This window comes from Vigna unguiculata, chromosome 1, assembly GCF_037176805.1.
Source record: "Vigna unguiculata cultivar grain cowpea cultivar isolate G323 ecotype 2 chromosome 1, ASM3717680v1, whole genome shotgun sequence".
Taxonomy (NCBI): domain Eukaryota; kingdom Viridiplantae; phylum Streptophyta; class Magnoliopsida; order Fabales; family Fabaceae; genus Vigna; species Vigna unguiculata.
In genome coordinates, this window is record NC_140792.1 from 31,684,059 (window position 1) to 31,706,868 (window position 22,810).

The following is a 22,810-nucleotide window of genomic DNA, read 5'->3' on the forward strand; positions in this document are numbered from 1 at the left end:
TGCAAATTTAACCCACAATTAAATGAAGTTTTGTTTAAGACTAAAAACCTTGTGTGAGTTTTATGTGCAAATAAAAATGTGTCAAGTGTATACAAAAATGCATTTTACTAATACAGGAAACAAAGACAAGATTTTTTTTTTTTTTGGTTTCTTCTGTACATATGACCCACCTAATCCATTCCTTTGCCACTGCAAATAATAAAGGAAAAAAAATCCTTACTTTTAATGTTACATTGTGTTCCTCTTATATGCATGTAGAAGCAAACAAAAAAAAAAAAATTGAAGCAGAATTGACTATGTCCACTTTTTTCATTGTGATAGCTTAAGAGGATAGATCTGTCTTTCCCTTTGTGGTTATTATCTTATCTTGAGAAGAAATAATTAAAATGGTTGTTGCTGTGAACACTTTTATGTATAAAAAATGTAGTTCATGTTGAGTCTTGGGATGACATTAGTCATAAGAGATTTGACGGGCACCAAATGCACCATCCAGACAATTGATTAGTGGGAAGTGGACAAAATGACAAAGTCTCTGCGCACAAACTTAGTGAGTGCTGATGTGTGTACAAGCTCTGCTTTCTTCCACAAACCAAACTTTGAATAAGGACTCAACTTTCCTCTCTCAAGGGTAAAAATATCGATTGCTTTGCACCAAATGTCAAAATTTCATTCGTATATTTACTTTTACAACCTAGTGTAGTGTACCTGTCGTAGCTCCTAAGAAAACAAGAGACAATAACGTGATCACTAAGAAAACAAGAGATAGTGATATGCCATTATTGTCATAAAAGCATTTATAAACTAGTAAACTATCCCACATAATAAGTGCCACTGCAGTTTTTTTTTTCTTCGATTTGATGTTTATTTTCTCTTTAGAAATAAAATCTCTAGTTAATTTTTGCAATAACTCTTTTCTTCCTCAGAAAAGGAAAAACTAACCAGCCCGGAACAGGGTAAGACAATGTTTTAGACAACGTACGAAAAGAATTGGGTACTGAAAGATTTAGGTCACCCATAAGAATCCGTGATTGTTATACGTGGCTCAGGAGAATGCCACATAAATGTATATAAGTTGTTTACCAATAACAGGAAAACTAAACAGTAGTTTAGTTACAGATGGCAAGGATATTTTCTTCACATGAAAGATAGAAAGAAATTCGTATTACAGCTCGAGTTCATCATAGCAAATATGTAGACAATAGATAACAACAGGAATTAAAATTCATGCTAGCCCTGAAAGGACAGACTATAAATTTGTTTATAACCTTTTAAAAAAATAATCTCGTCATGCTAAAAATGAATAGTTTCAAGAAAAAATTACTAAGACAAGAAGAAACTCTGGAAACTGGAGAAGATACAAAGAACAAGTTATTTGAGTAACTAAAAAGTGATGTAGACCGCACCAAACTGGTCACTTTTTTTAATTGACATTTAGAAACTGCAGTTAAGACAAGATAGATAGAGGAAGATTCCTGAAGACGATGATCCAAGAATACACTGGTTGTTAATTTTCAGACTTCTTTTGACCTTGCTGTCAACTCATACTCCAGCTATGATATGCATACATATATTTTTTAGTGCAAGCACATTATGTTCATCAGTTTATCACATATAATAACATATATCATATAGGAAATGAACTCAAAACAGAGTATATATTTCTTAGTAGATCAAAAGCACCAGTTGTCCTCTTACCATGACATTTAAAACTAGAAAAAAGGATCTCAGTGTGAACAGTTGGAACATCATCCCTGGTGATTCTAAAACATAATCATCAAATTAAAAGACTCCTGAGGAGTCCCGGTACAAGAGAAAAGAAGAGAATTGCAGTCAAATGAGAATTACATGATTAAGTAAACATGAACTTATTGTTTCCGTAAGCAGGGTAAACCTAGAAATTATGGAAACTGATTTACTTGAGTTCATCTAACATATAGACCCCACGCGGGAGTAAGATTAGAATATTAAAGGATTGCCTCACATCAGGCATTCAACTCTTCTATAGAATCAAACAATGTACAACTCACCTCTATGCTGCACAACAAACTCAACACCAAGGAGACAAGTCTTTCGCAATAGAGGTTCCCGGACTTAGTCGAAGAATTCACATTCACATCCAAACACGCCAATGGGTTTGAGTTTCGCTTCCATTAGTTTCTACAAAGTGTAATCCGTGTTTACTACAACCTGCAGACACAAATACCAAATTGACATCTTTTGTCAATCCTTCCATGAACACCAACACACATCCATCCATTCAGTGATCTTCCAGATTTTTCTCCAGATTTCGTCCAGCCAGAGACCAATTCCCAGAGAATCAGAGGAAGCCCCAACACCACGAAACCACTGATTGCCACCCAGAATTATTGGCAGTCACATTACTATTGCCGCTCAAAAGTGACATCATGATGAATGTCAGTCACCTGAAGCTGACGGAGAAGTTAATCCAAGCAGTCGCGGATATTGGTACCCCACAAGGTAATTAATTAATTACACCATACCCACCGGAAGTATCATGACTGCTGGAGCTTTTGAATCTGCAGACTTAAACTCTAGACTCCAATACCCCCAGTTAGCAACACCAAACTAATTAACAATAACCCTAACACAAAAATACCAATTAAGACCTTAACAAAACATGAACTTCACATTCACAATACAACAAGGACACAGTGACACATACCAGAAGATCAAATAGTACCATACTATTACCATCATCATCATCATCATCATCATATCATCGTATCATGATCATCATATATGACCAAACTTCATTCAATCAATCATCCCCAGTCGGAAACAGAGTAAGAACCTTTCTACCTCCTGAGGCAGCATTAGCAGATTCCATATCCTCCACATACCCACTAACAGGGTGGTGGCTATGCACGGGACCACCTCCACCCCCACCCATCCTCTGAAGATTCGGCCTAGAAATGAACGGGTTCTCGAAGTGCCCGTTCGGCGGCGACCCGAAATGCCCCACCTGTCTATGGTACTGGGCCGCCGCGGCCAGCTGCTGCTGTTGCTGCTGGTGGTGGTGGAGCGCCGGCACCGGCACAAAGGGAAGGAAATGATCCGAATTTGGCCTCGTCGCGGGGTGCAGGAAATGCGCCGGCACCGGGGAGCTGGCGAAGAGGTGGTCAGTGGCAGGGTCCGCAACGGCGCCGGAGGCGCCGCCTCCGGGACCACCGGGTCCGGCGGCGGAAATCCCCTGCATGCGTTTGAGATACAGACGGTACTTCTGCAGGTGGCTGGCGACGTTTTCTCGGGTCAAACCATCCACGCTCATGAGCTGCATTATGGTCTTGGGAACGGCGTTTTTTATGCCGAGGTGTGCGACGGCGTCGACGAAGCGCTTATGGAGCTGCGGGGTCCACACAAGGCGCGGGCGCTTGAGGGTTCTAGCGGGCTCCTCGCCGGCGGTGCCGGAGCCGAGCTCGCCGGAGTCGGCAAACTCGGTGGAGGTGGGTTGCTGGGGGTTGGGGAGCGAGGAAGGGTTGGACGGTTGTTGCTGTTGTTGTTGTTGCGGTGGCTGTTGTTGGTGTTGATGCTGTTGGGCGGTGTTGGGGTTGGTGGTGGTGTGGGGGTTTCTGATGTCGAAAGCCATGGCTAGATCGGGCGTGATTAGGGTTTGCGATAGGGGCATGAGTTCCTCTGGCGGAGGGAGCTCCTCTTCCCATCGCGAAAACCAATTCGAATCCTCTTCCCTCATTTTTCGAATTGGAGGAAATTCGTGTTCTTCTCTGTTGTTTGAAAATTTAACGGTTTAAGGAGAGGGTGTGGATGAGATAGCGGAGATTGGGATTTGATTCGTTTTGGGAGAAGTATTCGATTAGAGGGTGTGAGAGAAAGAGTGGTGGTGGTGGTGACGAAGGGTGGAGTGTGGAGAGAGGTTCGAGGTGGATCTTGTTTTTCTCTCTCTCTTTTCAGCTTTTTATTGTGGGCACTGTTGTTGATGCTTTTCCTTATGATTTTTATTTTTCCGGGATTTGGGGGTCTTCTTACTTGAGAGTGAGTGTTACAAGATCGCTCCAGTATTTTTCTTACTCTTTTTTAGGGGTGGGGCGTGGGACAAACGCGCCTCCCTTATCCACAGTGCAATTCTAAGATGTAATATTTTAAAAAGAGCTGTCCTTTATTTGGCAAGGGTTGATATTAAAAAATGTGAAAAGAATTGAGGGGTTGGGGAGGGGGGAGAGAGTGGCGCGTGGAATGCAGGGAGGGGGAAGGGAGGTGGGGGAGAAGTGGGATGTGGGCAATAAGGATGAAATGTACGGGTATGGTATGGGGAAGATTTTTGATCTGGGAAGGAATGTGGAGAGAGATGCAAAGATTAAGATTGTTGGGTTTTGCGGAATTTCTTTCCTGTTTGGTAGATAGGGAATAAGTTGAGCTGGTGTTGGTTTGCCTCTCATGATGTTTCCGCTTTCAAAGTTAAAATTCGATTTGACCGAACGTGAATGAATTCGGGAATAGGGATATATGCACAAACAACACAAGGTTAGGGAAATTGACGGGTGAGGTTACTTAATTAATTAATAAATAAATAAATAAATTATTTAGATGGAATGGAAAAAGAGGATGAGGTATTATATAAAATAATTGGAAAAGGTTAGTGCTAGGCCATGGAGGGAATTAATAATTAATAATTAATAATGAAAGAAAAGTGAGAAAGTATGTATGTTTAGTTTGGGGTTGGAACAGAAAGCATGAAATGCCCAGAAGGGAAGTGTTGGAAGTGGGATACCTGTGTTGTTGCAGAAATGGATTTATACCCCAATCACTCATCATGAGTCACTCACTCAGAGATTGTAGTGTGTTGCATTGCATTTGCAGCACTACACAAAAGAAGGTGAGGGGGAAACACAAGAGGCATGAAGGGTTGGGGGGGTTTGTCTACCTATTCTTAGCAAAAGGGGATGGTGCAATTATTGTCCCTAGAAAGGCATGTTTCCTCGTGCAGTATTGCCAACAGTACTGACTGACCAATTGAATCAAAGTAATATGATAAGGGTACCCCCATGTGATACCCATGTTTGATGTTTCAACAAAATACCAATTTCATGACAGGTGTATCTCTTCTATCATTAATGTTTTGGCATTTATCACACAATGTCCTCCTATACTATTCTTCTCTTCTCCTGCTATACTTGTTTCCCCCTCTTTTCTCTACCAGGAATATTCATCAAAAATACCCACCAATCCAAAACTATTTACATCTCTAGAATTAGAAATATCGAACACCCTGTCTTCATACCTCCTCTTCGTCTTTCCCTAATATAAAAATAACTTCGTCTCAACAATACCTAATTTTCTCAATCTTTAACATTTAAATAACAAATACGCACCCTATTTTATTGGAGCAATAATATTATTGGACTTCGGAGATCAAATCCAACAAAATAGAAAAAACCAATATTTTGAAATACTGTTTTATATATATTTCCTATTTGATGGTGATTTATGGGTTTGTAAAAATAAAATATTACAATGATGCAAAATGAAAAAAAAAAGGAAACAACTTTACCGCGTACCTTTTTTACTTACAGAAGTGACAAACAAAAGTATAACTTTTGTAAGTTAAATAGTATTTTACACGACGACAGATAAGTAACTGACAAAAATTTGTGGCATCGTGTTATTACTAGACTGTTTAATATACACATGAAAAATTTGACAGCTTAAGAAACTACCAAATGGTAAGAATCTTAAAGTCGTGATGTTTATCCAATCATCACAGACAAATTGTTCAGATCTAACTACGTGGGTGAGCTGAAATTACATAGACAAAATGTGCTAGCAGTTTAGAAATTCAAATCTCACTGAAGACACGTGGCTAAACATAAGTCATCAAACACCAAAATAACTATGGTGCCCGAAAAACCCTTTGACCAAAAAAAAATCCCATACCAAAAAGTATGCATCATTCATGACTGACGGGAAACGGGGGTAGTGAAGTAATTTTGAGCGGAGAAATAGATTCTCATTAAAAAAACGTACGATAAAAATCACTTGTACATTTCAATGAGTAGATTCAATGAGCCCGCTGCAGCCATCCAACAAAGAAGACTAATAATAATAATAATCTAATGATGTGTCAATAATGCAGCATCTACAAAAGTTAACAAAATCAACTTTTCAGCTAATAAACTTTTGACCAATTTTCTAAAGAAATTGCTAGTAAAATTTTTTTATCTACAATTGTTATGATGGCCAAAACAAGGATAATCTGTATATACGTTGCCCTCAGCAAATTTACAACATATTCCTCAAACTATTTAAATTTTATCAACAAATTCGATAATTTATTATTTTGTGTGCAAACCTATGTGGTCGAGACCTTTAGAAAATTGGCCTGCTGAAAAAGACACAGATTTGAGTGACCGTTTCCTCAGACAACGTCCTTGCTTCTCTCACCTTCAAAAGTAATAAACGTTGAAGCAAGCAAGACCACGTTAGTAATCATTCTAAAAATATTTTCATCTTTCGCCGGAAAGGCTGACCATGAGTTAGTCAAGGGAGTTCTCAGCACATATTTCAGCAATTGCATCCTTTTTCTTCTGTTGGTGTACACACTGATCCTCATGATTTCATGATTGTGCTACATAAGTAGGTAGTGTTCATACTTATAAAGGCATGAACCCAGTTATGGGAGGATATTATGACAAACATAATAGTTATCTGAGGACGGTAGTTAATACTTCGAGCAGTTCTTAAATTGAAGATGGCAGCGGGAGTCTGATAGAGAACTTCCTGCTTATTCAAAGAAATTAAAAAGAAGAACAAGATAATTTAGTCACAATTGGAGGTGTAAATAAAACCATTTTCAATTTCTAATTCCACCCTGTGGACCCAAAAAACACAAATGATTATCACATATGGACAAGACAAGTTTACCAAATGTTGAAGTGGGTAGATTTAATGTCGCACCGCGTAGAATTGAATTCATCCTTTATATCACTGGAGTGACGGCCCTTTGAAATTTTGTTGACAGCTTTTGGTAGGAGTGAACATCTGATGGCTGGATCTGTTTGATTGCCATATTTAAATGCTCCATTGATATAACTGAACCATCAACGCTCTCCTGGTAACATAACATCAAAACAAATTTTACTTTCACAAAAAGTGACAACACATCCATCAAAAAGTCATGTTGATTGACACACCTCAATTGCTGCAACAGCTGCCTCCCGACATATAAATGATATGTCAGCCCCAGTACAACCATCGGTGAGTAGAGCTAGTTCTCTAAGGCTAACATCAGAACCGCATGGGCTTTTACGTAGATGAATGCGAAATATCTCTTCCCTATCCACCTCATTTGGAGGTCCAACATATAGCAGACGGTCAAAGCGTCCTGTAAATGTTTAACATCAGTCATTTTAAAACTTATGCTGTTAATACCACTCACCCACCATCATGTATCTGAATGGGCATAGAAGACTTGGAGAGTAGCATAAGAGAGAGGATACCTGGCCTTAAAAGGGCAGGGTCAATCTTGTCTGGCCTATTTGTAGCAGCTATGACAGTGACATTAACTCTTTGATGTAGACCTGACACAAATAAAAATTTGTCAAAAGAAAAATATGATGTCAGTCCAAAGTTCCAAACTAACTGATTTTAAAACAAAAAAATAAAATCATTTTCTGGCCAACAGATATCTAATCAACATGTTTTAGAGCCACACACAAGCTGAATAAGTCCCAGTTTATCTTAAATCTTAAGCAATATGTATATAAGCAATAATTCACATTTTCACTGCCCAAGATTCATCACTAACCATCTAACTCAACAAGAAGTTGACTCATGACCCTATCTGAGACTGAAACTCCATCACTTTCCTTCCCACGAGTTACAGCAAGACTGTCTATTTCATCAAAAAATACTATTGATGGGGCATTGGCCCTTGCTTTTGCAAATAATGTTCTGACGGCCTTCTCAGATTCACCAACCCATTTGCTAAAGAGTTCAGGACCCTTGACGGCTAGAAAGTTCAACCCTGCTTCAGAAGCAACTGCACGTGCCATGAGAGTTTTACTACAACCTGGAGGTCCAAACATCAATACACCAGTAGGAGGGCGAGTTCCGATACGGTCGAATGCATCATGATGTTTCTGTGGCCATTCAACTGCTTCCATCAATTGAGCTTTGACCTCCTTTTGACCGCCAACATCTTCCCAATTAACCTTTGGAACCTCAAGAATTACCTAAGAATTCAAAAATTTGACAAAAATATTATGCTTCACAGTCTCTTTTCATAAAGAGTTTGAGGTAGAAATTCTGATATGTACATATCTAATCATGTTATAAACAACAACGTTACAAGGACAGAACATCAGACTATAGTGAGAAGCTTGTGCTCACAAGTTCCTCAACTTCAATAGTTTGTATCAAATAAAGTGTAAATAAAGAAAATACAAAAGGAATATCATTTTATTTAACAGAAATTCCACACATCACAGTTGAACAGGGTGTTGACAAGTGATGGCATTCCTTGTATAAGTAATTTTAATGAGCCAAGATATGCCTGTCGGCAACACTAAGGCAATGCATTCTATGATGAAACTTGAAAGAGATTAGTGGAAAACTAGGAAATACCCAAATAAATAAGACAAATCTTGGGTCACGGATAATATACTTTTGTAAAAAAACTAGTTCACAAAACATCCTACTCATGGCATCAATCATACCTCTCTCATGGCACTAGGTCTTATTTTCATCCTGGCCTCCTGAAAATCTTCAAAGCTTACTTTCAAAATCTGATCTTCTTTGCCACTATGAATTAAATCCATAGTTTCGTAAGTCCTTCTGGTGGCCCACATATCTGAAGTAGATGAAGTTGCCTCATCCAAATGATCTATTGAGTTTGTTGCACCATTCATCAGAACAGACTTCTCGGCTATATGATCAGAACTAGAATCATTAGTCTTCTTAAAGCAAGCATAACGCCGTAGACAAATCAAGGCTGCTTCATTGCAAAGTGCAGCTAGATCAGCACCCACAAAACCATGAGTGACTGCAGCAAGCTGTTCAATATTTAACTCAGAGAGACAATGATCCATTTCATTGAGAAGAGTGAACAAAATATCTGAACGTTGTTTGGGGGATGGCACACCTGCATATGGATTTGACATGTACAGTGAATGAGTTATTCTGTTAAACCATTGAAGTATTTAAAACAGAAAAATTGATCTGTATCCCAAACGCTTGCTTCAAACTAACATTATTTTACGAGTCAAAGTCACTCATGAACATGTAAATCAACCACTACACCATTGTGGCATTGGTAATTTTCAAGTATAAAGGATCAAAATGGATTTTACCCTGGCCCTCAAAAAAAGCACATACTGCATTTCTCTTTCACAAAATAAAAAGACAACAATATGCAACTTTACATATTGCTAGTATGCTATTTCATAAAATAATGCAGAACCAATTGTGATTATGTAGCTACCCATGGCAGTAATAGCTAAAAGCCAATTTAAATAACACATTTGTAAAAAAATATTTATCTCAAAAAAACCATGACAATGTATGTCATGTGCTCTCTTAATAAAACGCTGCCAAAAATGAATAGTTATGATAAACTTCACACGGTTAAGAGTAGTGGGTTTGTTTTATTCAACGCTGTACTCTAAAACTCAAATATTATGTTAAAATAGGAAGATGAAAATTTGCAGGGAAAGAACCTCAAGGATATATAAAATAAAAGCTTATAAATCCAAAACCCAACATGTATAATGGAGCAGAATTTTATTATTAAGTCATCATTGAATTATCTGGAAATCTCCCCATTGCAAACTGGCAGTCTTATAACAGAATATAATCAACTAAACAAGGGATTTATAGTAGTAAAGTAATAGAAGTTTAGATATTGGAATAAAAAGAAACAATAATACATTATGAACCTATTTTTTCTAATTTTTATAAAAGTACCCATACGCATGATGCAGAAATCGCACTCTGTTTACATATCAAATTAGATCATGCACAAAGTAACATGTGGAGGCAGAGTTAGGCATGTACGCATTTATTTTAAGATAGTAGAATGCTATTCACCGGGAGGTACTAGTTTAGGTCTTACTAATTTCAATTTCCTTGTCAAATCTTCCAGGTCGTCTGAGAGCTGGCTCAATATGGTCAGGGCGGTTAGTGGCACCAATTACAAGTAACCCTTCAGTTCTACTAATTCCATCCATCATATTCAATAAAGTCGCAACCAATCTTTGAGATAGCTCTTCACCTCCTTCTTTCCTTGCAGGAGCAATTGCATCTAATTCATCAATGAATACCTTACATAACAAAAATCACATATTCATCCCATCAAGAGAACTTTGAATATAAACATTAGTTTTAAAATAAGGGGAACTATTCTCACTGAACCTTAAAAATAGTAGAGCATCAAAAGCTTGGAGAAAAATATCAAGATTGGAATGTTTCAACAAATCTAAGAATATTGAAGAGTGTCACTGATTTAAATATACCTGTTTTAACAGCGTAACACTAACCTGAATATTTTGCGATGAATCTCACACCAGAGAAATTATAGATAAAAAAATAATTTCCAGTATAAGACTGTCTTTTTACATCACTGAATAACACAATTAGAGGCTATCAACAATAACTTCCCAAAGTTGTACGTAAAAAAACTATTCATGAATTTAAAATAAAAACCAGAGCATTAAATGAAAAAATAAAGCTTAAATTCTAATTTTATATACTTTATACTATTGCCTTCAAATCTCACCGACAATTAACAACATTTAGTAATTGAATGCATCAGAAAATTCAGAAATCTTTATACCGTACCTCCTTTAAATTTCAGTTGATTTATTTAGACCACCATTCTGGCAGCAAAATTCTTATATATCATGAAGCCTCAAAATGTTAAGTGTGTTGTTACTGACTCCACAAATCAAGCCCCATATACCATATTAGAGATATTACCGGAATTCTTTAAGGAAAGGGTCTCTTGATAAATGCGTTAGTTGTATCACAAATGAGAAAAGGGAAATCACAATTTAGAAAATCCCCACTAACCTACATGAATAATTGCAGTATTGCACATGGTAAGAGTTACCGCTAAAGGTCTAAAACTAAAATGTCAAACTTCAACAAATTCATGTGATATGTAGCTTGTAGAAATATTATTTTGTTCAAACACAGTGGAAAGAAATAACAGAAACACAGTATTTTGACAAAATCTAACCACAGCAGGTGCAGCTTCAATGGCAGAATCAAAAACTTTATGCAAAGCTTGCTCACTTTCCCCATAATATTGGGTAACAATTTCAGGTCCATTTATTGGGAAAAATTTGACTCCAACATCATGAGTACATAATTGAGCCAGGGAAGTCTTTCCTGTACCGGTTGGACCATGAAGAAGGACACCTCTTGTAGTTCTTAGACCAAAGCTACAGTTGGGAAAAACAAGAAGCATGAGCATTTAGAAGTGCATGTCCGAATACAAATAAGTATGTGATAACACATAACCATGATCATGGAGGTAAGTACTTTGAACTATAAATTTAATCATTGACAGTTATAAACTGATATATATATATATATATATATATATATATATATGAACAGCAAGAAATTATCAAAATCCATGCTTCTAATAAATTGACTGATATAAATCAAAGAATTAACTGAATCATATGAAGTTTTAAAAAAACGATAATATATGCAAATTAAATCAATTAAGAACAAGAGATAACCACTTGTGCTTTATCTTGTTCAAAACCTAATCACCCAAAAATGGTATCTGAAGAAAAGCTATTAGTGACTGACTTTTATGAAGGACATGCCGTTCTCTTATGAGTCAAATTTCAATGGTTATCCATTAATTAAAAAAACTGTTCTTCACACATAGTGAAGTGTACAAGAAAGATGAATTAAATGATAATTAACAATTACAACTTACAAGAACAACAAGAGTAAGGGAGAAGGCAAATACTAAATAACGAACATGTAGCATAACAAAACAATGATGAGAAACTTTCAAATATTTAATCTGAAGGCTTATAATATCTAAATGCACAATCCTCTGTTCAAAAACCCTTTAGGTTCACAGCAGAATTTTTTTTATATAAAGAAAAATTCATGAGAAAAGAGAAAACAAAGTACAAGAGAGCAGAAGGGTTAAATGCCATCTCCCACAGGAATATGAAAAAGTGCTATCATATCAGTGTTGCCTAAGAATCCAGAAGGTACAATGCAGCTATGGTGCTGCTGGGGTAATATGTTAAATGGGTAAACTAGTCAGACTAAAAAATATCAAGTAGTCTTTAGGACTCTCTGAACAATTTAATGCTTTATGTTGTCCTGAATGGTATGCTTGGGTTATTAGATTATATGGAAAAATTGTGAAAAATAATCAAATATTTAACTGGTTCTTCCATAGCTAACTTTAAAACCTTTCTTCAGCAAGGGGTTAACTTTTTGCCATCCATGAAAATCCCACGAGCAGTTTCACCCTGGACTACCTTGATATAGACTACATTAAGACCATGGACAACACAATTCTGGTTTTGCATAAAGTCCAATGATAGCACCGTGTCCATTATATTACAAATTCACAAACGATAATGAAAAAACAGAGTGTGAGCAATTCATGTTTAGGGAACTTCAAATGACATGACACAAGAAAGAAAAGACGGTGAAATGAACCAGTAAAAGAGATTTGGTATACTGGGTCAGGGCATACTCAAGAGGTATGCAAGCTATTCATGATCCCCAATGAAAAAAAACAATATAAAAAACCTACAGTTCTCTTTTTAAGATATGTCATATCAGAATTGAATACAGGCATGGATGTATGATACAAATGATTCTCCCATTTTCATGTATCAATATTAAGTAGCTTTGATGAGGCTGAGGGACCTTTAAGTTGTCACCTGAATCACATGAATAAGAGACGACATTCTGTGTGCTGTGACACTAAGTAAGACTCTTCTACTACTAGAGAAGAACGTATGATCAAACTCCTAACCATTTTTTTCATTTTCTTATAAAGCTATAGAGATATCTTATAGACATATACAAAATAAAATTCAATAAAAGAAATACAAAACCTTAATCTCAAATATACTATGGATCCACCTAATATTATGAGTTTGTGGCAGGAACCTTAACAGTCAGCACTACTTGAATCCACCAACATAAATTTTGCATAGAAAAACACACAATCTACAGCAAGGAGATAAATAAAAAAAGTATTCATCATTAAGTGTTTAACCCACATGTGAAAATATGCATCAGACAAGACCTACCTTGATGAAGCATCATTCACAATCTACTTCAAACCACCAAACATAAATTATGCATAGAACAACACAATCTACAGCAAGGAGATAAATAAATAAAAGTATTCAATATTAATGCGAAAATATGCATCAGACAAGACCTACCTTGATAAAGCATCATTCACCGACGAAGAAATTATGTCCTTTAGAAGTGTATACTCTTTGGATAGACCACCTAATTTAGAGATTTTATCTGGTAAGCTAGCATTAGCAACTTTGTATTCTTGTTTTACACAAGGTATATCCTTTTGAATTGGCTCTTCAGATGCTGCATTTGACGGCAGAGATAAAAATACCTTTGTTTCATAATTAACAGTGAAAGCCTGATTTACACTATCTGCTACATCAGAATCCTCGGGGTAGAAATCACTGCTTCCATTTGATGGATAATGACCAGATTTGGCAACTCGCTGCTTCTTAGCTCCTATCACCTGGAAAAAGCACTCTGAAAACATCGGAAATCTGACAAGATTCCCCAGAAGTAAAGATCGAGAGTATAACCATGAAGTTGCCCATGTCTCAAGTGGCTGTTTAGAACTTTCATCACTTAATGCTAAGATGACATCAGATGAAATCAGTGATTGACTCTTCTGATTTGGCACACTAGATGCTGAATCGTCAAATTGTGGAGAAGACAAACCACTAGCATTAGAAAACTTTGATACATAAGAAGGCGTTGCAGGAGAAGCAACAATGTCATTCTCAAATTGGACATGAGATTTCACCTTAGACACGTCCAATGAGGGAAAGTTATTAAACTTCGGAAGTCCACTTTTAGAAGGAACCAACTGAAGATACAATTCCTTGCAATTACTAATAGGTAGACAATTATTTTCCATATAATGCTGTTGATTGCTCCCACTGGCAGGAGTAGGCAAGAGTTGTTTCTGTAATGCACAAACAAACACACTTGTGCCCATAGGAGGACATCCCATGGTATAATAAAGGTTTGAAGACAGGCGTACTCCATTCTTCAAAACCTATGTAAATGTAATAAAATAAAGAATTCTGGTAAAGATAGATACACGGTTATAAATACAAACAGACACGTACATATAAAAGAATAAAGCTCATAAGTAATAATTTTATGAAAAAAATAGTAACAGGACAAACCTTACTAGCAGGAAACACCGTTGCAAGCACAAAGTAGTTCCCCGCAACATCATCATCAACTGCCTTCCCAAGTTCCAGTCCATGGCATTTGGCACACTCATTAGCTAATGACAAGAGGGGAAAACTATGCAATTGTGAACTTTTCTCGTCTGAAGATGGAATAGACACCTAAAAAAAATCAAAATGGTGAAAGAAGAACAACAGCATCACAAAGAATCCAATTACAAACTGATACGGCAACTGGAAACTGGGACTGCCAACACAAACTTATATTGACATTCATTAGCTAAAATACAATTTTTGCCTTCGTAGGTCTCAGCTTCGCCTCATGCGTCAAAAATTTCACTCTGGCAACTTTAAGCAACTTTCTTAAACCAATATTTTCCTTTTTTTTTTAAGTTTATATAACTAATTTGGTAGTACGTGTCTGTGAGAAGTGACAAATCAGCCATAACTGACACGGTGCCAAAACTGTCATAAAGACTAATTTGCTTTAAACATAATACTATAAGAACCAAAGTGAAACTATTTAAACTTGAGGGAAATAAACTGTATCAATTAGAACATAATTTGAGACTAGATTTGATATCAATTCATTGAACTTCCAAACGAGTAGTTAGCTCGACTTCATTTACAATTATAATTACTTTACATTTGTTTATTTATTAGTTTCACACAAAAATACAATTAATTATATAAGTTCAGTAATATAAACATATCATCTAATATACATGAACCGAACTGAACAAGTGGAACTATACAGCTCAAGTTCAGTCAAGAAGGCACCAAAATGCTACCTTAGGTACACTAATTTATAAAAAAGGTAATTGAACAATATAAAGCCTATGTGAAAGAAAATGAGACGATGATTATAAATGTGTTGGTGATGGTAATGGTGATTACCGAGACAATAGAACCCGGAGAGAGAGAGGAGGAGAGCATGGAAGGTTCGGAGAGCCAAATTCTGAAACCCTTGAAGAGGGGAACAGTGTCGTCGACATGGATGATTTCGGCGACAAACGCGGATTTGGCGATGAGAGAAGGGAACTTTCTAGAAGCTTCTTCGCATAAAGAGGCATGCTCTTGCCCTTGTTGATGCGGCGTTTTGGAAGGCGTGGTGGTGGCATTCGACGACAATGGTGAGTTTTGCGCCTTCGATTGCTTCTTTTTCTGCTTCGAATTCGAGCTCGAAGGCATTCTTTCACACTGCTTTGAGTTGTGAGGAAAAAAACTGAATCGTACTGCAAAACCCCTAGCATAGAGGGTTTTACCGTTTTGGTGGGAATAGTGTAGCACGGGTATCAAATTCACTGGAAATTTAGGTTTTAACTAATATTTTGACTCGTGCAATGCACGGAATATCTTTTAAAATAGGCTAAAATACTCTCTTGATCCATGTTTTTGCTGGAAAATCTCAAATAGGTCCATAGATTTTTTTTAATCTCAATTTGGTCCATAATTCTGCAAAATTGATTCAATTAAGCTCATTCCGTTATTTTTTCATAAACGATGTTTAGTGCTGATGACCTGGAGTTTTGTACATGCTTTGCTGTCAGTTAATTGTGAGAAGCAGTGCAAATGACGTGGTGTTCTCCTATTTAGTAACATGTAGTAGTTTACCCTAGCATTTTGGGTTGCAGGAACTGAAAGGAGAGAAGAGAATAGTTCGTTTATGGCTTCTTCTCATTCATGGTCGACGTGCTCCTGCAATGGGTTGGGGGTGCAAAATCGAAGTGATTCTTGTCATGGAGGTGGGTCAAAGAGGTTGGGTTCAATGCCTTTTTGCTATTGTGGTGAGAAAGCTGTCTTGAGAACTGCTAGAACCCCTAAAAATAAGGGGAAACAATTCTGGGGATGTCCTAAGTATAAGGTAAGATCCATGGAACTTTGATTTCTTTCGTTTAAGTTAAGCAAGAGATATTTGACGACTGTGTGTATGATTTTTGGACAGAGGGGTTCTGAACAATTGGTTGGCTGCAATTACTTTAGTTGGTTAGGAGGAGATGAAGAAATTGTTGGTTCAGTCACGAAGAATGAAGAAAGGGATGTTAGTGTGCTGAATATGGAAGAAATGTACGGGCAAAGGATGAAAATTCATGGCTTCCAAACACGTCCCCTTCTAACTTTTAGCTTGGTCCTCATTGGTTGGACTGCACGTGTTGGGCGCGTATTTGGTTGCCCTGCTGTTTGTTGGCTTGGTGGAGCAGATTGTGGAGGAGCAGAATGTGATGAAGCAGATTTTGGTGGACCAATTGTTGCTGGCCCAGATTTTGATGGAGCAGAATTTGATGAAGCAGATTGTGGTGGAGCAACTGTTGGTGGCCCAGATTGTGATGCAGCAAATTGTGATGAAGCACATTGCGGTGGAGCAACTGCTGCTGGCCCAAATCATTTATTAGAAGCTCCATGAACCATCTCCATGAGTCCTTGTTCTCCACTTCTACAACCGCATATGCTATTGGCAAAATTTGGTCATTGTCATCTCTTCCAACTGTTGTCAATAACTCTCCACCATACTTGCCCTTCAAAAAGCAGCCATCCACTCCAATGATGGGCCTACATGCGGCAAAACTATCTTTGCATGCCTAAAGGCATGCAAAAAACCTACTAAATATGACTTCACCATCAATGTTTTCCACTTTAACCTTCACTGTAGAACCTGGATTTCCTCTCAAAAGCTCATGTGCATAATCGTATATTCTTCTATATTGCTCCGTGAATGAACCATCAACAGCATCTCTTGCAATTGCTTTTGCTCTGAAAGCCATATTTCTAGATATACTGACATTCCACTTCCTAGATACCTTGTCACGGATTTCCATGACCTTCGTATGCGGGTTTTCTTTAACAGTCTTTTCCATCTTCTTACTCAACCATTTTGCATTCATTAACTTCACATTAAAGTCTCTATTGCAGCTATGCTCATCAATTATTTTCCTAAGTTGCCAAGACTTCACTACAGACATATATGCACAGTAAGCATACCAATTGCACTTTCCCTCCACACCAAAACATTTTACAGTAACTCTACTCCTATCATTTCGATCAAATCTTAAATTCTTTCTATTTGCCAATGCATATGTTCAAATAGCTTCTGTAAATTCCTTTTTCTCTGTGAAATAGGTACCAACTTCCCATTTGTATTGATCCATACTTTTTGGCATTGAGAAGGTTGGAAAGCTTCCATAACTCTCTTTATCATTGTCTTCCTCATCAGTGTCGGTTGCAGTAAGGAATTCATCTGAGTGCCACTCAATATTTGAAAATTCATCACCAGATCCTACTCCTACAACCTCATCCTCACTTGAATTACTACACTGTGGTTGACTGCAAGAACCTGCTCCTCCAATATCTTCTGGAGTACAACCAACTTCACATTCCACGTGACCATCCATGGCTCAACTTCCTCGTCAGCTTCAACACTAACATCAACAAGCCCTTCATCACAAAACTGCTCTGCAGCAACATCACTCCTTGTATCCTCACCATCTGCATCTGACTTATCTTCGGTTTCGTCATAAACCTCAACCACCTCCACCTCATTTGCCTCATGTAAGTTCTCTTCAACTTCAGCATGAACCTCCTGCACATCCTCCTGCACATCCTCCTTATCAGTCTCTTTTTCTCCATCATCATCCAACTCCTTTTCAACTTCAGCATCAAAAACCTCCACATCCTCCTTATCTGTCTCTTTTTGTCCATTAACTTCATCATCCAACTCCTTTTCAACTTCACCATCACCCTCCACTTCTTTATCCCCTTCATTATCAACCACACCCCCTTGATCATGTTAATAACCTCAGGTTCAGTCATCCTGTGCACCACATAAAGATGAACAACACCATTTATCATAGATATGGTGGCCATATGCATAGCGCCTTTGTCATCAACTAGTTGCACCAACCTATCTTCTAGCACTGACTCTCCTCCAACAGAGTACCACAACTCTTTGGGATTAAGATGTCCCAATTCTCGTACTTCATGCAGAATCTCGAAATAGCTCCACGTATCAGGATCACAGAACCACGACACCTTTTCCCCACCGTCATACTGTAGCTTCCCATCACTGACAAAATGCCCACAGTGGTGGACCACCACTTCGAAACGATCTTTAGACATCCAACCTGAAACTAAAATGCCCACAAAAGGATACACATATTATCGTTCATACCACCGTCAAACCAACAAATTAATATGGGGGACCACAAATAATATAAACTACACTGCTCAAAGCAAATGGGGGACCACAGACCCACGCACAAAATGGAAAATGAAACTCCTTAAACCCCAATCACACAACACTCCCACACTTCCATCCATGAAAACAAAGCAAACAAAAAACCGAAGTCGAAAAAACCCTAAACTCCAATCAATGAAAATAACAAACAAAATTCCCAAATCCAACTTCTAACCTTCAATGTAGATGACCTTCGCTCAACAATGTCGTCACGATAAAGCCTGGAGATTGCAATCAACGTTGAAAAATGGCAGCGCCTTCCTCCGCCTTGCATTCCCAATCCCTCATCGCAATCCCAAACCCTACTCGCAATCCTTATTTCGTTTAATCCCTAATTTTAAAATCATCCCAAAACGACGTTATACTTACAAAATTAATAAACAAAACGACGACCTTCAAAAACATTTTTGTTTAATTCAAAAAATATTTTCCACCTTGTACTGTTCAAATTAAAAAACAAATCCACATCAGCCATCCATTGAAACGTGTACAATGTTATACAAAAAATTGTTACTCAACTTAACGCCGTTAACGAATTGGGCTTATTTGAATCAATTTTGCAGAATTATGGACCAAATTGAGATTAAAAAAAACCTATTTGAGATTTTCCAGCGAAAATATGGACGAAGGGAGTATTTTAGCCTTTAAAATATTGAAATTTGATTTTATCATAATTAAAAATAAATTAAAAGGTTAAAATAGATATTATATTTTAAATAATAATAATGAATATAATCTATAAATTTTCTTTTCTGTATTACATTTCATTTTTTCAATTTTATTATTATTATTTAAAAATTAATTATTTTATAAATAGTTTATTTTTAACCTTTTAATCACTCTTTTAAAAATCTCTTTTATTTTTTAACAGTTATTCTAAAAAAAATGCATACATATTTTATTTTTCTAACTTTATTAATTATTTTAAAAAATTAATTATTTTTATAAATAGTTTATCTCTAATTATTATTATAAAATTCTCTTTTATTTTTAATAGTTATTTTATTTCAATTATTTTAAAAATTAATTATATATTTTAAAAGTGAATGTTATTGATATTACTTTAAATTTTTATAAAAATTTAAAATTTAAATAACATATATGCGACACCTGTTTTTCGCTAGTTTAAAATAAAATATGTTAACTTAACGATATTTGACGCTAATGCTAATGTTGTGTTCACTTGGGAGAGAATAATTGAGAGAGAGTGAGTGGATGAGTTTGAGTTGATTTAAGAGTGAAATTTGTGTTGTTCTTTTTAAGGGATTTAGAAGTTATGGTTAGTAAATTTAGAAGTAATTTTTGTAAAAGTTTGTGATTGATGTGATAGATTAAAAAATATGTTTTAGTAGAAGTAATAATGAAATTACCATTTAGCCTTTAGTTTAATTAGTATCTGATCCACTACCCCGTATCCGATCCACCACACAACGTATCCGATCCACCATACTCGTATCCGATTCAGCCAAAAGAACGAATCCAAGAGCAGCAACGAATCCAAGAGCAGCAGCGGATCTGATCCAACACAAATGGGATCGAATCAAAGAGCAGCTTATCCGATTCAGCACAAATGGGATCGAATCCTCACACATGAGATCGGATCTGTGTTTGCAGCGAGACTTCTCATGGTTGTAGCTCTTCATGGTTGCAGCGAGAGTGTGTTTGTAGCGAAGAGGTGGTAAATGGGTAAATATGTAATACCGCAAGCCAATCCTACCAAAACATTATGCCCGTGATTACAAATTTCAGGGATTCCTGGCATTCTCGCTATGCCATCTGCACAGATACTCTTAAACGAACATCACATGAGCTCTCATTTCTTTCCTTGCAAATATACTCTCTTTGAAGCGAACACAACATAAGAGATCTTAACTTTTACAAAATTATACTAATGTATTATATTTTTAGTTTATTAATGATGTTAATAATTAATTATTTGTTTATTATTTTATATAATATTTTAAATTTTAGTATCGGTATGTGAAAATTGTTTAAAAGCATAGAAATTGTTTCTCAAAAATGTTTTATTTTACGATATTTTTTTAATTACAAATGCAATTTTTAATACAATAATTTTACAATTTTTTATAATTTTAAATTCAAAATTATTACCACATATTTTGAATTTTAAAATTTTCGTTAATTGTGACAACTATTTTTTTTTTATTTTTTTTTATTATTTTCTATATTATATTTATAAAATATATTTAATATATAATTTTTACAATAATATATAACATATTTAAAATATTCACATATACATATATTTATAAATTTTACAGTATTGTATGTATCTTAAATTTACATCATTTGGTACTTATTATATTTTCTACACTAAAAGAGAAAGAAGTATTATTTATTTACAGTTTTCCCTCTTATGGATAAAATCCTTTTGGATTATTTGTTAGATAATATATCAATTATTAAATTTGTTAGGTTAGTTATAAGTTAGTTTTGCATTTTGCATATTTCTGCATGTTTTGTCTATTCTTATATAAGCTTTCCCCTTGTAATGGTTAGATACAGTTTTATATAATACAAAAGTTTTCTTTCGTTTGCTTTCTCTTCACGTAATCCTAACATGGTATCTAGAGCTTAAACTGAGCCATGGCTTTTGAAAATTCCTCTTCGTCAACTAAACTTAACAAAATTTAGTTTAAAGGACTACATCCACACATTTATAAAGATAAAGGACTAAATTGGTTCAAAATTTTTAATAGAGACTAATTTCAATTTTTACTATAAAGTAAAGGACCAAAAACATATTTAACCCTTAAATCATTCACTCTTAAATAGAATTTGATTATCACGTTAAGTCTCATAGATTTACTTGATAATTAAATCTTTCACTCTTAATAAAAACATTATCATGTTGAGTCTCAGATTCACTTTGATAACTAAAAAAAATATTAAAATATTAAAATTTAAAATTTAAAAATATTAATCAAATCAAAGTTTTTTCAAACAATTTTTTAAAACAAAAGAACTATGTAACTTTGATTTCTCATTTTAGAAGAAAATACGAAGGAGTAAGGTCAAACACCTTGTCGAGATCAATTAAAAATTAAAAAAAAAATGTTTTCTTTATTCACATTTGTCTGTCTTATTTAATTTTGGAAAAAATTAAATATTTCAAAATTTTATTAGTTTTGCACACCTAATTAAATTAGGATGGATGTGTGGGTGCTAATATCTTCTCACATGTAACCGATTTTTGAATTCAAACTGGTTTTACATACCATTTGTTTTTTTTTAAAGGCTTTCCACAATTTCCCTTGATAAACTATGGTAAAGAATCCTATATAAAATTTATGTTTTTAAAACAAATTTTTTTGTCATCATTCCATCATGATTTTGGTTCTTACAATAAGTTAAATTTAACACATGGTTGTGTTGTCATTGGTTTGGTGTGAATGTTAGAAACCTTTCTGCGAGGGTAACCATGAGTGAGGTTTTCTTGGCCTAGGAACTGTAATTTAAGAAGAGTGTCATGCAGCCTAAGAAGAGTAATAAAATAAGACATCGTTAATTGTCTTGTAAAGTGCCCCTACAACATTAGTGAACAAATTCATGTTTGGAAAAAATACAATCATTTATTTATTAGGTCAAACTCATGTGTTTAATCGTTGAGCCAACTTCTGTGTACCTTTTTTCTTTTAGATTTTTTTTTTGAGTCCAAACGTATGGTTTATTAAGATCAGCATTAATTAATTCAGTCATAAATTTTCAAACCAAATGAATTAACGCAGTGTGTTTGTTTTTCCATTTAACATGACCACATATTTTATGTTTGGTTTTATATTTACATATATATTTGTCGTGAATAAACTTTTGGTATGGAGATGGATAGTGATAATATTATGAGAGATGAAGTGGATAAAAGTTGTAAACGAGTTATTGAAGGGTGAGAAAGATTTGGAGTTGAAGAAAAATGCAATGGAATTATTAAGATAGTGATATTATTACATTGTCTACTTTTATATAAGATATTGTTGAAATTGTTGAAATGCTTTCTTTTAGAGATGATCTGCATGGATATTAAATATTTGTTACTTTTGGTTTGATTTAAATATATGATTTTAGTTTTTTTTTAATGTTAAGAACTTATATAATATATTATTATTAATCTTTAATATTATTAAATTATAATCTT

At 35.5% G+C, this 22,810-nt stretch overlaps 2 protein-coding genes across 3 annotated transcripts; both read right to left on the reverse strand.

The window, feature by feature from the left end:
• Positions 1 to 1,755: 1,755 nt before the first annotated feature.
• Positions 1,756 to 4,466, reverse strand: LOC114192576 (transcription factor MYBC1-like). The gene has a single exon (XM_028082339.2). It carries the CDS (start codon positions 3,710 to 3,712, stop codon positions 2,780 to 2,782), a length of 933 nt encoding a protein of 310 aa, XP_027938140.1. The 5' UTR covers positions 3,713 to 4,466; the 3' UTR covers positions 1,756 to 2,779.
• A 1,495-nt stretch (positions 4,467 to 5,961) lies between these two features.
• Positions 5,962 to 15,725, reverse strand: CIP111 (Cam interacting protein 111). 2 transcript variants are annotated; one of them, XR_014993952.1, is made up of 11 exons: positions 15,324 to 15,725; positions 14,421 to 14,588; positions 13,413 to 14,287; positions 11,210 to 11,414; positions 10,085 to 10,292; positions 8,691 to 9,115; positions 7,781 to 8,207; positions 7,473 to 7,553; positions 7,167 to 7,357; positions 6,898 to 7,084; positions 5,962 to 6,753 (listed from the first exon to the last, which is right to left on the reverse strand). XR_014993952.1 is itself a non-coding variant. In XM_085671437.1 (11 exons), exons 1-10 carry the CDS (start codon positions 15,615 to 15,617, stop codon positions 6,953 to 6,955), a joined length of 3,006 nt encoding a protein of 1,001 aa, XP_085527563.1. In that variant the 5' UTR covers positions 15,618 to 15,725; the 3' UTR covers positions 5,962 to 6,753; positions 6,931 to 6,952. The 2 variants fall into 2 exon arrangements, 1 of the variants encoding a protein (XP_085527563.1); XM_085671437.1 differs by having other exon boundaries at positions 6,931 to 7,084.
• Positions 15,726 to 22,810: the final 7,085 nt, after the last annotated feature.